This window comes from Hippopotamus amphibius, chromosome 1, assembly GCF_030028045.1.
Source record: "Hippopotamus amphibius kiboko isolate mHipAmp2 chromosome 1, mHipAmp2.hap2, whole genome shotgun sequence".
NCBI lineage: Eukaryota > Metazoa > Chordata > Mammalia > Artiodactyla > Hippopotamidae > Hippopotamus > Hippopotamus amphibius.
This window is the reverse complement of record NC_080186.1, coordinates 201,116,574-201,132,450: the sequence shown is the minus strand read 5'-3', so window position 1 is coordinate 201,132,450 and position 15,877 is coordinate 201,116,574. Positions and strand designations below refer to the sequence as shown.

Sequence of the window (15,877 nt, the reverse complement as noted above, 5' to 3'; positions counted from 1 at the left end):
TACTTGTAAGTTGTTAAGAAAGTAAATCTTAAATGTTCTCACCACAAAAGTAATGATAATTATGTGACGTGATGGAGATATTAGCTAACACAATGGTGGTAATTGTTTTGAAGTATTAAGCATGCAAATACTAAGTGTACAAATCAACACATTGTACATCTTAAAATTACACAATGTTATATGTCAATTATAGCTCAATAAGTTTGGAAAAAAAGACTGGTGTATATACAAAGTCTGCTTAAGATATATAAGTAGATCACAAAATAAACATTATGTAGTCTTCGAATGAGAAGAGGGTGGGGTAGTTTAGAGGAAAGTAAACCAATAACAACACTAAAGTAGATTTAGCATACAGAGGACTCACAACAGTGTTCTTAATGGCATGAGCTATTTCCGTCCTGTTCTTGTAGGCAGGAGAGCACAGTCATAGTCAGGGCCCTGCAATCTGACAGACCTGAGTTTATATCCTGGCTTCACTTTGTAACCTTGACCAAATTACTTTGTATCTCTTTGCCTTAGTTTTCTCACTATATAATAGAGATTAATGTTACCTACCTTGTTGGGTGGTTAGAAGGATTAAATGAAATAATGCGCTGCAATGACTGATCCAATAAATGTTAATGACTGTTACTTAAGGAACGTCTAGATTTTCAGGCAAAATCTCACATACACTTGGTGAGTGTAAACATATACCAAAGACAATATACAACCCATTCAAGCCAATCTAGATTTTATTCAAACAGTAATATAAATTATTATAAATATTATGAATTATGAATTATTATTATTTTGCTAATCTCAAAGTGTATTTCCTTAATAAGTAAAATTTGGTCATTGGGCTAAATATTAGTGGAGAATGTGACTGCTCTGTTAACAGTTAGTTTAGGAGTTCTCATACAGCATTAGCAGCAGTTATTTAGTTTTCTTCCCTTTCTAGCTTAGAAACCTTAAACATGGTAGCTGTTAAATGCCTTGCCTGTGGCAGGTACTCAATATAGCAGAACTGAACTGATTTTCAGGCAGCCCACTTGAACAGTGCTGTCTGAAATTTCTTTTACAAGTGACAAAGTATTTAATTTTACACGTTGCGACAAGACCCAAAAGCATGGTGGTTAAGAACACGGGTCTTGAAGACATGAAGATCTGCATGTGAATCCTGACTTCGTGCAAGTGATTCAAGGCAAGTTAATTTTTCTAAGCTTCTTTCTTTGTTTATGAAATTGAGATAATAAGGAAAGGGATGCACTTTGTATAGTGCTTGGCACGTGCAAAGCATTCATTTAACAAGTGATTTATACCAAAGTTCAGATAAAGCAGCTTGAGAAAGATCAAGTGCACTTGACTTGTGGAAAGTTATTCAAATTTTGGTGTTAAAGCCAACACACATAGTTCTCTCTCACAAATGGGAAAACACCTCAATATCAACCCTAAAGGCTCCACAGTAACTCACACATATTTTTAACCATATGGATCTTTTCTTCTGTTATAAACTAAACTATATTTAGCACATATAAAACTTTCATATTGAAAGTACTTTACAAGTAAGCAGAAACTTTTTTAGAGAACATAAAAATTATAGAAAATAAGTACACTTATGAAAATGCATTTATAATTTATGTAATAATTAAAATGAAAATCTATTTACTCTGAGCAAAATTATATGTTCCTAAATTAACTGATTTTGTATTCTGCTGTAACCTAAACTTGGCTGATATATCTCTGTTCAGTGATGTGATATAGCTTCCTGAAGAAAATAAAAATTCTAAGATAAAACATTAAATTATTTGAAAATTCATATATCATATTCATATATCAGAGCAATTTGGTGTTGTATTTTATTAAGGAAGGTAGGTAAAAATATAGTGAGCTATGGAAATTTTTATGAAGTGAGCATAAATTTAAAAATAGCAATTCACCAAGTGAAAATTTTCAAAAATTAAAAAATATAGTTTATGACCTATTTAGAAATATACCTCACCGTCCTATGTAAAAGCATAAGTAATTACAATTTTCAAAATAATCATACTTTTTACCTTAATTTTTCTTCACTGGTAGGAAATTAAGATGACAAAAAAATTTTTTTATAACATAACTGATTCTTTTTTATCTTTAGAATAAAATTAGGAATCCTCAAATCCTCTTTTATTACATATATTCTTATAGGAAGAACTTTAGAGGAACTTTTAAAATCAGCTGTATTTAATGCTATGCTTCCATAACCAATTATAATTAGAATTTTATAATTAGTATTTCATAATATGTCCGTATTGGCATTGGCAGACTAAAATACTACAATTTTAAACTTCCAATTTTAGTTAAGAAAAATTTCAACAAATGTTCAACAGTTCTTTTTACTTAATAATGCTTCAGCTTTGGAAGATACAATGTGTTAAAAATTAAACTTTTCTGTTTTATATATATGGAAAGTTTCACCCAATAATTTATATGATTAAAAAACTGAAAGCCTTATTGGTAATATTTCTGACTTACCTTTCCCATATCTTTAATAATTTAAATGACAGGAAAGAAAACACTTCTATTACTATACTTACAGAAAAAGAAATGCATAAGAGAAATGTGTAGTGGAAAATTTCACAACATTTATTTTATGATTTATTTTCAAGTTTGTGATTATTTAACCAAATAGAAAAGTTAGAAAATTAAAGATATCAAAAGGTTTAAGTTAAACCAAACAGAAATTTAAAAAATCACTAACCCAAAGCATGCACTGCTCCTCTATGCCTGCTGGATATCTTGCTTGTTTTAATCACTCGGATAGCACTTCCTTTGAACTGCAGCTCACAAAAATTTTGAATAAATTTTGCCATTTCTTCTGTAACAGTATCCAGGTAAGTTTCTTTAATGAATTTCACTGTTGAGGATGGAGCTAAAATTTCATGTAGTGTGTTAAAATCCTCTTTTATCATTGAGTATAACTGAAGCATTATACCTTGGTATCCAACAGCCATTATGTCTAAATTTGATTCTCTGCTGTAAGAAGGAAAACAGTTCCGCAGAAGTTTAGTCAACAGTTTATTCTGTATATTTTGGTACTTGATTGTAACTTCTGATTCTGGATAAAGAAATAGGAATTGTTGTATGCACTGATTTTTCAACAAAATTTTTTGCTGTGAAATGTTTATTTCATTGTGGCTTTGTAATCTGCTCACTAAGAAGCGTCGAAGATGTAGTCTTATATCATCCCATATAGACTTTACATCCATAGAGGAATGATCTTCAACAGAATGAAGAGAAGTCCTAGAGAGGAAATGGAAAGATGTTCCACTCAGAGTGGACGGGAAGGAAACAATGCTCTGGCAGGAGAGGTCCCAAAGTAAATCCAATACCATTTCTTCTTGATTTTGTTCATTCTTCAACAAATCTTGCTAATAAAAGTAAATTATAGTGTTAGAAATGTGATTAACTACAAGAGTAGCAGGAAAAAAGATTTCCACAATCATACAGAATTTCATATTCATTTCAATTTAGAATCAATACTATGATGTTTTTTTAAAAAAACTTTTTTTTTTTGCATTGGCAATATAATCAATTCAGATACTTTAGAATATTATCTTTATGGTCTGTTAACTTTTGTAAAGCCCAGGTGATGAACTAATTTTTCAATTAGATTTCTAGACCACTGTTTTTGTGCTCATTGTTACCCATTCCTGATATAGCCTGAGCTGCATGGAAGCTTTAGCTTAAAAATTCTAAATAAAAATCTATAGTAAAATATTGACTGAAATGTACTCCTAAGACAAAATAAATTCAAGATCATGCCCCTAATTAATACCTAGTAGATAACTTTCATGCCTGAATGAGTATACTTATTATAAAACCCCAAATGAACACAGAGAATGGAGACCTTTAAACATAGTACCTGCCTAAGGGTTACTAACAGCTGCCACCCTGAGATATAAAAGTTAATACATTTAGACTTTCACTTTCATTTAAATTCCTTTTTGAGAATCACATTAAGAAAGATTTTACTTTGGAAATTAATCCGAGAATATTTCAGTTCTCTCCAAAGAAATAACTAACTCAAAATGGGAGAAAATACTCTCAGGATTGTTGCTCAAAAGATGATAAGAAATTTTTTTTTATACTTCCTGTGTTAACTGACAGAAAAAATAGTAGGCATAATTAGAAGTAGAAAAGGGACAAAAAATTACTTTCTTTTTGGACTTTGAATTACACGAACAAATTCTCCTTACATGCTGACTCTTCTAATTATGTCTATTTCAGGTAGTACTGAAATTAGATTATATTCTCTAAGTAGCAACAAGATGATTATTCAAAAAAAAAAAAAAAAAAGAAGCAAGGTTCAAGCAGTATAAAATCAGGCCAGCTTTGAAATTTCTTATTGACAAAGATAACACAGGTATTATGTGTGACTCAGAATTATGAACAACTTCTAGACAAATTGCAGGCGCTCTCTCTGTCATTCTAAGCATTCTGATGTCTAATTTAATGTTCCATCTGTAATAAATAATAATACCTAATATCTATATAGTAGTTTATTATATAAAAAGCACTTTCCAATTGTCTCGCACTTATTTATAACGAAAACTCCATGACATAGATACTGAAAACCCCAATTTACAGATAAGGATGCTAAAGCATGTTTAAGTTACTTTCCATATATCACAGACTACAACACACAGAACCAAGAATGGATGCCTGGTTTCATTCTCCTCACCCACGTTCTTTCTACTATAGTCTAAAGAACCAAAAAGTGAATTGACTTTTCTGAAGCTCCACTTTCTCTCTTCCTTTTTATTTAGTTCTTTTGATACTTCTGGAAAATAAATATCCTTAGATAGAGTCCAGAACACCAGCATTATGGTATATTCTACAGAACAAATTGGTCATATTAGTGCCTCAACCTTGGGTTTCTTTAAATATGTCAATAACTGTAAATATTTGATCAAGCAAACATTTAAAGACTAATACATTTAAAACACGTGAACATGTGTTAAGTATGATTGCTTAAATTTTTAAAATGATTTCATATAACTGCCATAATGAGAACCTCTGTTTCTTGTTTAAATAGATAATAAATAAATAAAAACGTTCTATGGAAAAAAATAGATGTATGAAAAAGTGCTGTCAAGATTGACACTTTCAGCATGTAAAAACTTGATAAGGTTGTTTCAGTCTGGATCTGTTTAATAATGTGGCTCTTTTCTCAAAATAACATGATCAATTATGTAAAAAAACCTAGGTCTGGAAGAGGCCTATCGGTCTAATGAATTTGAGCAAAACTAAGGCGGCCTTTGCCCTGCAGTGAATAGAGAATGACTTATGTGTGACAGATTGAAAGATAATTAAAAGCTTTTGCTTTTAATTAAACGAGAAAGCATTATTACATCAATATTAATGAAATTCACTACACATGGCTCTTAATAGAAATTAAAGGAGTAACTATATCCATATTTATTCTTCAAGGCTCCACCTTCAAGAGATAATGGGTGAGAGGATTTTCTTAAAAGAATAAGCCTTCAGGGCACATAATCTTCCTTTCTCTTCCTTTTATTACTTTGTAAACATTAAAGAGACATCTGCAATAATAACAGCCAAAAATTATTTTCATCTGATTCTGTCATCTTAAGCCATCTACAACCTCAAGATATTTTCCACATCTGCCTTAGTCAATGTTTGATGTTTAGACAAAAACAGTGCCTTTTTTCCCTAAATTAAATTAAAACCATAGCTACAGAAATCCTGCTTTCTAACAACTGTGCTGTTTCTCTAGTTTTTGCAAGCTATCCACCCTTGTGGATATAGGTGTAATAAAATAAATATTTCTTATTGAAGGCTATAAAAACCTCTCTAACATAGAGAGTGGGTCAGTATCCAAGAATGACCAATGTAATAATTCTCCATCAATTAACAGTGGTCTTGTCTTGTATAAATTGCTGCCTTGATTGAAAAGAACTGGATACGCCTGCAGGTTGGGGAGGAAGGGAAAGATGGACAAGGCTACCTAACAGAAACAATCGATGATGATCTTACTGTACTTAATAATGAGCACAGGAAAATGAGTAGTTATGAAGAGACACAAAATGTAATAAATACCAACTTTTCTGACAGACAACTGTGGTATATTTCAACACATTTTGTGGTGTTGATATGGTATACATCACACCACAAATCACCCAGGAATTATAATGTTTAATGTCCATTTATACAAAACCTCATTTTACTATAAAAATCATAGTGAAAAATAAAAACACGTAGCTCACTGGATTCCACTGAGGATATAGAAACAAAACAAAATACAAACCTTAGTGCCTAGCTATGGCAGGCTAATATGGTCAATGAAATAAATATTTACAGAAATTGAATGAAATGTATTCCATGTTCACCCACCCCACTCCACCGTTAAAACAAAGATTTTATTTTATTTTTTTACCAGTGTTTTGAGAAATTTTATCAAATCTCCATTGGGAATGGATGGTGACGTGGATGAAGTATCATTATAATTATTGAGCCATTCAAAACAGTCAGTTGTTGTTCGTAGCTGCACATCTGGACATTGTTTGTTAACTTCATACTGTATTTCTTTAATGCAGTGTTCTATGCTATAAAAAAGAAAAGAAAAAATTATTTTGGTAGGAAGTAGATAATGGCTCTGTCTCATAATATCACAGGTCCTGAAATGTTTATATGCAGTAGTAGCTGGTGGAATACAATTTACAAAATTATAAAACATTCATATGATATGAAAATAGTAACAAAGAAACTATATATTTTCATTCATAATTGAAAACAAAGCTCAAATTTTCTGGCAGTTTCATTTCAAATGCAATAGAGGAAACATATCTAGCTTCTCAAAGGTGAATTATAAATTTTTTTGTGTAAAATCAAAAATCAAGTATAGACGCAATGAGGACTTCCCTGGTAGTGCAGTGGTTAAGAATCCCCCTGCCAATTCAGGGGACATGGGTTCGATCCCTGGTCCGGGAAGATCCCACATGCCACGGAGCAACTAAGCCTGAGCGCCACAACTACTGAGCCTGTGCTCTAGAGCCCACAAGCCTCAACTACTAAAACCCGAGTGCCCAGTGCCCATGCTCTGGCAACAAGAGAAGCCACCGCAATGAGAAGACTGACCACCACAATGAAGAGTAGACCCTGCTCGCTGCAACTAGAGAAAGCACACACAGCATCGAAGACCCAACGCAGTCAAAAACATAAATAAAATTTGAAAAAAAAAGTACAGATGCAATGAAATAATGATCCTCTTGATAGGCAGTAGATAGAAGACAACTGAAATATTCTTGATAACTGAAATCAGAAACATACATTATATACAAATACATGAATGACTGTATATAAATTATGGAGAACCTCAATCAATGCAATATTAAGAAATCACAAGACAGTTACAAAGAACTTATAATTTTAAAAGTTGTAAAAGATACATGCTGTATTTACACTACAGCTAGTACCTTTTTCTGACACGAAACTCTACTCCAAAAAAATCCCCCAAAACATACTAAAGATTGCATGTTGAGAAAAAGACTGGAAGGAAATGAAACAAAAGGTTAATAGTGATTATCTTTGGGTGATGAAATTTGGTGTTTTTAATTTTACTTTTCTATACTTTCTAAATTTTTTGAAGGCATAAGATGAAACTCTTCATCTACAAATAAACGAACAGAGAAAACATGCCCAGTTGCGTCTTCCAATATATGTTTTAAAATTTCCATTAAAAGTATCCCTAGCTCTGAAACTAAAAAGATGGACTATTTTATTTTCATTTTCATTAAAAAATCTGTGCATTAATTATTATAAATCTTTGTGGAGTAAAGTGGTGACCTTAAGCATAATGTCATCTGTGGAACCACATGGATATGACATATTACTACCACCTGATGGCAGCATATCTAAACTGCAAGAAAGCTTATAAACAGGAAAATCATTTTGAAGCTGAATCCCTTCACCCCAAACTGACAAGTTATGCATTTGCCTCTCAATAGTATTAAAGAAACATCTGTTACTAAAAAGTTACTACTTTTTTGAAAATAGCATTGCTATTAATTATCGATTCCATGTGATAGAAACACAGAGGCTTTGGAAAACCAAGCTCTGATGATTAAAATAGATGTCATATGAAATTCTCTTCTTTGAAATTCGTAAGGTATTGGTTGCATATAAAACACACACTGTAAAACTTTAAGGAAAGATTTTCAGTGGATTTCTGTGCATGAGTGAATTCAAACTGAATTACCTTGAAACAAATACATTCTGAGAATCAAAGAGCCTTTTCATGAAAACAAAGAATTTACCTTAGGCCACAGGACACACAGTTTCCTAATGAGACAGTCTTATTCAGGAATACCAGTTCTAAGTCTGACACAAGATTGGCATATATTTTCTTAATTTACGTAAGCACTTCTATGGACTGAGAAACACGATGCCCAAAGCACACACCTTGCCTCTAGGGACTGGTTATCAAAGGTTTTATTATAGCATCCTCCTGTGTCTCATTCAATGAAACCTAATAGATTACAGCAATGTGAATTGGAAAGGCTCAGCCGTTAGTCTACCTAAATCTATTTCAATCAAGACTCAGCTTTTAGACTAATCTCTAACATCTGAATCTGGGTAGAAGCCAATAACTACAACTTATAGAGTAAAGCTTTCAGAGAGCTAGATATTTTAGTAATTTGTCCAAACACTGATAAAGGGATTGAGCAGTTGCATTTCAGAGGACCTCCCTCATTGATACAAACTAAGACAGTCAAGCTGGCTTTTAAAATCATTTTGTCACAACTTTTAAAAGGACAGAATTCATCTGTACCTGATTTTGTTTTTAGTTGGCTAAATAGCTTGTCATTCTGCCATACACCACTGCCTATACATCTTGCTTTAAAAGTCTGAAGTCTAGAGATTTATTGCCTGATTATTATACGAAATGAGTATTTTCAAAATTTAAGATGAATATCAGTTTGTTATGTAACTTGGCAATTTATCTTCCTTAATTGAGGTCAAAATTAATTTAAAAATTAATTTTCAACATCTGAAAGGTAACATTTTCATATATGTGTAGTAACATTGCTGATAGACATGGTAATCTTCCAGTGGGAGGAGGTCTATATATCCTCAGGCTTAAATGATGCAAGATCTTGACCTAGTTTTTCAGAAATAACGTTACTTGTCTTTATTTTGGTTTAAGTGTTTTCTGTTTTACTGTAAGTTGCTTCTAATTTTCTTTAGAAACAAGGTCAGTCATGAAAATATAACCAAGGTAATTCAGCAAATAGAAATCCAATTAGCACATTTATTGACGAAAAATGTCAAAAGTCTAATGTAGATGTAGAATCTCTGCTCCAAAGTTTAAATTTTCAAATTTACACCATTAGTTGGCTTAGCAAGACTTTCTAAAAGCATATTCTTAACTTTATTTGTAATTTTAAAACCACTGAAAATATCCTAAATGTAGGAGTAGGAGAATAGTTAGTTATATTCATTCAGAGAAAGAGTCATGAAAACAAACCAGCAATACAGTTGTCAACATGGATGAATCTAACAAACGTAACGCTGAGGGGAGAAAAGGTACAAATGAGTACAAGCCATACGATAGTTTGAAAACATGCCATAAGATCCTACATATTGTTCAGGGTTATAAAAATATGTAGTAAAAGTGTAAAGAAATGTGCTGGAAAATGGAGTACAGTCTATAAAAATGTTGAATCGCTGTGTTGTACACCCAAAACTAACATAGTATTTTCAATCAACTCTAATAATAAATACATACTTACATACATACATTTAAAAAAAAAGAAATGTGCTGGAATGATCAACGTCACCAAGTGCAGGGTGGGAATGGAAGTGAGATGAGATTGGGGAGATGCACACAGTGAGTTTCAGCAGGAGTGGTAATGAATTCCTTAAACTGGATGGTGGGCACATGAATGTTTATCATAGTGCTCTTTATGCCTTTTCACATGTCTCAACACTTCTTAATAAATTTGAACCCCAACGTTCTTTAATTATAATGACTGAATTATCCAAGTTAATGATGTGTGCAAGTGGATGCATTACTGAGAGGCTGTGTGTAAATCAATTTATAAACCATTTTTAAGATGCAACAAGCAGTATGCTTTTTAAAAGGATATCTGTGGTAATTTTCTCATTCAACATTCAATACTAGGTTCCTTGAATGTGAAAATTACAGTTCATATCAAATATGAATGAAGGTATATTTGATAAACATTAACTGAATACTGAATTGTGGTAGGCACTGTGATATATGCTAAGGACCTAAACATGAATAAGACATGGTTCCATCCCTAAAGGAATTCTTTCTAATGAGTGAGATAAGCCTGTAAATGCGTAACTACATTACAGTAAGACGATAAGAGGTGTGTGTGCCACGTGCAAAGTGAATACACAGGAGGGAGCCACTCAATGTGCCTCTGGGAGGTGTAGAAAAGGCTTCTCCCTGTAGAAAAGGAGATTATATGCAAGGATATTGATGCTTTAAGAAAACTAATGAAATCATTGTGCTTAGATGTCTCTGACACCTGACCCCTGAGAATGCAGTGCTGATTATCTAATCTCACTGCCATGTCATTTTAAAGCTATCAGTATATTTATCTAGATGATAAAAAATATGAATTTATTTTTTTGGTCACAAATACGTTTATGCTTGTGTGTATGTATATATATATACACTATCTTACTCCAAAGGATAGAGATGTCCTTTAACTAAACAGACAGCACTAAACAACAACAGCACAAGAGATGATTGATATTGGGCTGGTGTAGTTGAGGACAGGGAGAAGAACTGAGAAAAAGAGAATAATTATGACACAAAATCTTGACACTTTAAGCTTATTGTAAAAACTCTTTCAAGATTTAAAACACATAGTCTTTATTATTCAGTTACAAAAAGTTCAAAGTGAAAAAAATGTATGTTCTACCAGTAAAAATTATTAGAACTTCTTTGATGTAAAGGTTGTAGAGAACATATAGGTGTGCTTTCATAGAAGGTTAGAATTTTTACTTTTATTTTTTAGATCAGGGTAGAGGTGTCATGGAAAAGATAAAGACTTTCTACAGTAAGGGAAATGTAAACATTAAAAATTTTTTTTACGCTTTTACATTTTTGATGCTCTTGTTTATACTTCTCACCCACAAAAATTCAGTCTAAGGAAAAGGCTTTTTCCATTCTATCATGATTTAAAACAACAAGAAATAGTTGTGAGGTAAATAAAAGAAATAGTTGTGAGGTAATTAAGAGTTTTCTGGTTTTTAGAGAAGTCTAGCTCATCTAAAGAGACTATTAAAAACTCCTTGGAATTAACAGCTAATAATAGGGAAGAGAGCTGATGTATAAAAGCTGGTATGTAATTAAACCATGTCACCCATGAAATAAAAACTTATTTTCCTGAGACAAACATATTTCTAGATAATATTTTTTAAAAGGTTGAGAAAAGGATTTATACAACGACTTTAATGAAAGTACAGTAAGAAATTAGATACTGAACTATTTTCAATTTCAGAGATGTTTTGGTTATTTCAAAAAGTTTTAACTACCCTTTCAGGAAAAAATAATCTTGACCCCAAATCCTGTTAACAACACTCTCATTAAGTCTTTCTCAAATGAATCTTCCCCTTTCCATTCCTACTGTGAAAGATGGGGCTCAGGACCTTGTCTTCTCTCATCTGGACTATAGAAATAGCTTCCCAAGATTCCCAACTATTGTCAATCCACCTTTCGTTCTGAGTTATTCCTGAGGAAGACAGTAAGAAAGGAAAGTTTAGAGTTAGGACCCTCCATTATTTGTTGCTTTATACCACCAATCCTTACCACAAAAGTTTACAGAGGTTCTAGAATGGTTCAGATTGTTTCAGGAAAGCTCAGACCCAGTATAGGGCTGTGCCAACCTAAAAAATCTGAAGTGATTCCAAAAGAGTCAACTAATTGTGAAGTACTCCCCATCTTCCAGTCAATGGTAAGGTAGTCCTGCCAGTACCATAGTGAGCCTGGTTTCATTTCTCAAGGCACTGTCTTCTCTCTTAAATCTACATCTGACTTGGGATCCCTTTCCATAGACTATAGTGATGATGGGAGCTCCATGAAAGTGGCATAGGGCTGTGTTAACAATATAAAGAACAATTCCCAGAAATGTTCTATAGGGGTATTATCACATGGCAGTTAATACCCATGACAAGCAAGAGTAAGTTAATGTGCTTTTTTATCTATGGAGGCTTGTCCAGCTTCCATATTTCAGCACAGTTACTAAAGTCAGAATGTGGCTTATCCCAATGAAACCAAACAAACTGAAATCAGAAAAAAAGTGGGGAATGTGCACCAGCATCTACTCTGTGATGATTCCCTTGATTCTCTTCCTGAGAAAGAGATAGAAAAAAAGAAGAGAGAGGGAGAACATATATAATAATGAGTCAGAAGAGATCTAGGGAACACATCTAGTCTACATCTTTATGCCACTGCCCAGATAAATTCAATCACTAAGCCAGACAACAGATTTGACTGCAAGTTACAAACTGAGGGTTTTAATAATACCTGTGGTCAGATTGTGAGGAGGCCCGACATACAGCATACAGTTTCATATACTGCCTAGAGGAGAGGAGACAGCTGCAGCACTGCTGGGGAACAATTTTATAACAGCTAAATTCTACAAATTCTAAGAAACCATCACATAAACTTTCCTGAGGAAGGAAGGACAACATATACGCATGTGTGTGTGTGGGTGTGTGCAATAACAGCAGAAAGACTGCAAATTATGTAAATGCTCATCGAGGAGAGAACTGGCTTATTACATGGAGAGATCTAAAAAATACATTAAGATAAAACATCTAATTGTAGTACATACACAAAATCCATTTGTGTAAAAAGCGGAATGTACTTTTGGGTACACACATCTATATGTAGAGAATATTTCTGGATAGTTATACAATAATTCATTAATATAGGTTACCTCTGAAGAGCAAGACTAGGAGAGTCAGAGGAGTAAGAAAACTTCCTCACCTCTGCCCTTCCATACTCAACTGTTCCTTATATCTGCCTTCCTCTACTGTCCGGAATGTTTTCTTGAATATATATTACTTTAATAATGTAAAATACTTAATGGAAAAGAAAACTAGCGCTTGATGACAGCTTCCTCTATCACATTGTGCTCCTCTAACTTCATACTAGCTTAAGCTAAAGCAAACAAAATAAATGTCTAACAAATACATTTATTGACCACCTCCTAGCCTACTTTGTGCCAGGACTGTTTTAGGTAATGAGAATGCAATGAAGAACAGTTACTCTTTAAAGCAGAAATAAAGGAAATAACAATACCAGCTTTCAGGGCCCCAACTCAGCTCCTTCCCAAGTCCCATAAAAGGCTATTCCTAGTCATGATTCTGGAATAAAGATTGTGATTAGCACATGCTGTGGTGTTAGTGACCCTTTTAAGACAAGGTGTTGACTCTGCTAAATCCTTGACAAGGCCCTTTTCCAGGGAAAGCTGTCAGGGTTGGGTTAGATCTCGAGTCATCAATCATCTACAGGAAAGAGGAGCCAGCCACAGGAACCACATCTCCCTGCCAGGCTCAGTCCCCTTTTAGTATTTCCTTCCCTATTCTTGACCTCACAGCTAGGCTGTTTTCACCGGGCACCTCTGGTTGGTATCTCAGGGGTGGAGGCCTACTTCCCCTGGACCATTAACTCTGATCCTTAAATGGGGAATAGGGGTCTGACTATTGCTGGCTCAATCTCCTTATCAGGTCTGGATTTTTAGTACAATATTATTCATACTTGTTATTAAAACAGTTTATAAACAGGAAGACACCTACTTCCCTTTCCTTCTTCCCATGAAAAGATAATTACAATAATATTCCTTAGGAATATTCCAAACAATAATTCTTATGCTTATTTGGCCAAAAGTAGGCAAGGCTAACACACATAAAAATACAAGTTATACTTTTAAAACCTGTTAAATGCTTAAAATGTATGAATTACCTGAAAGAATCTCTTAACAATCATCTAATGGAGCTACTGATTCCACATTTTATGCTACTTATCTCAGCCTCCTAAAGCAGAGGTCTAATGGAAGCATTGAGGGCACACAATACAGGACTTCAGAGAAAGAACTTGGAACACCACAGACATTCAAATAACGGAGCTAATAGTGACAGAAAATAATGAGGAGAAAGTGGTCCAATATGCCACCTTGAAAACAGAGAGCATGGTTAAATTTACAGAAACCATGTATCCAATATTCTGTCACAATATAAAGTTTATGCCCTCCCTACCACCCTGACCCCACCTCTCCTGGATCAAGATAAATGATATTATACATGGTAGCCCTTCTTGTTCAAAAACAAAAAACAAAAAAACAACAACAAAACAAAAATCCCCAACAGTAGTAATCCTGCAAGGCGCCAACAAAACTTACATCCTGGAGTACACACAAAGATTGTCTATAATTAGGAAACAGAAAGATAACAGAATCTCTTAATGATACAACTATATTCAACTGAACATTAAGAGGAGAAAAATCATTCATGTCATATTGTAAGCACAAGAGAACTTCTATATCTCAATATTGTGTTAAACTAATAATAAGTTCCATTCAGCTCAAAAAAGATTTCAGTGTTACATGTGGTTTTTAGTTACTGAAGTGAGTCAGTGGATACAACATTCATAGTATTCCTCTTTGGCAGGTCATTTACCCTCCTGCTACCAGTGCTGATATGTGTTAAAAAGTAAATGATTTACCGTCACTGATTTCCACTGTCAGACCTAAGAGTCACCTAGCTCTGACCTGAATGGAAATGAGGATGTAAAAGTGAAAATGGTCTGAGAAAATGACAGCCTCTCTTGAAGGGCAGGTGAAGGTTCAGTGACCTCTGGGCACCCTAGTCCATTCTGGTGAATCACTGCTTTGGGAAGCAAAAGACCCTGTGGCTCATAAACCCTGATGATATTAAAAAGAGGGAAGGAATTCAACTTAGAATTCAGGGTCACTGCTAGAAATACAACTTTAAAAATTCAAGGGTAAGGAAAAAATACAATATTTAAAAATGAATTACTAATTTTTTTTTCTTTAAAGTATTGGGAAAAGCCATATCATACAGATGTTCATTACTTATTCAATGTACACCATTGAGAGATAAATAGAACTGTTAGAATACAAAAATGCCAAGGGTAATTCAACTACTGCAGTGTAAGTGTGGCATAACTGATTTGTCATGACATACAATTTTCTAAAAGCTATTCTGTTAGAAGGCAATAAATGAGTGCATAAATGATTTACACTCTCCTGAAACATGGTTATTATTCAGTATTTTATTTTTAAAAATATATACACCCTATACTATTATGTTTATTCTCTAGAGTATAATAAAAACATAATTGAATTTGATGAAAAATAGACCTGATTCTAAATGTAGCATACAACACATATAGCTCTCCCTTATTTTATCCCCTGTGAAGATCAATGGTCACTTGAGGTGGCTTTGCTCTAGGGTTTGTTTTAATATATGGTAATAAAACATTTTTAATTTTAAAATTATATCCTTATATTCCATGTCATATTTTCTTTTTAATACTAACATCTGAATTTTGACCTAAATAACAATTTATGAATGCAAAGTACAATATTTTAATCATTGCTTTACTTCTAAATATGATTTCTTATTGACCAGGTAGGGCAGGAAATTAACTGCAGATGGTTTATAAAAATGAAAAGGAAGCAGTCTATGACAAAAGCCTCAGAGTTCAGTGACTTTTTTTTTGGGGGGGGGGGGGGGCATGCCCTGCGGCATTTGGGATCTTAGTTCCCTGAACCAAGGATTGAACCCATGCCTCCTGCAGTCGAAGCATGAAGTCTTAACCACTGGACTGCCAGGA

General features: G+C 33.5%; 1 protein-coding gene across 6 annotated transcripts in view; it reads right to left on the bottom strand.

Moving 5' to 3' along the window:
• Nucleotides 1-15,877, bottom strand: part of KIAA0825 (KIAA0825 ortholog) — a 383,109-nt gene that overhangs the window by 317,909 nt on the left and 49,323 nt on the right. For all 6 annotated transcript variants that reach the window (XM_057739207.1, XM_057739203.1, XM_057739227.1 and 3 more), the window contains 2 exons: nt 6,416-6,584; nt 2,717-3,386 (listed from right to left, as the gene is read on the bottom strand). In XM_057739207.1, coding sequence (XP_057595190.1) covers nt 2,717-3,386; nt 6,416-6,584 — 839 coding nt within the window. The remainder of the gene's footprint in view (nt 1-2,716; nt 3,387-6,415; nt 6,585-15,877) is intronic.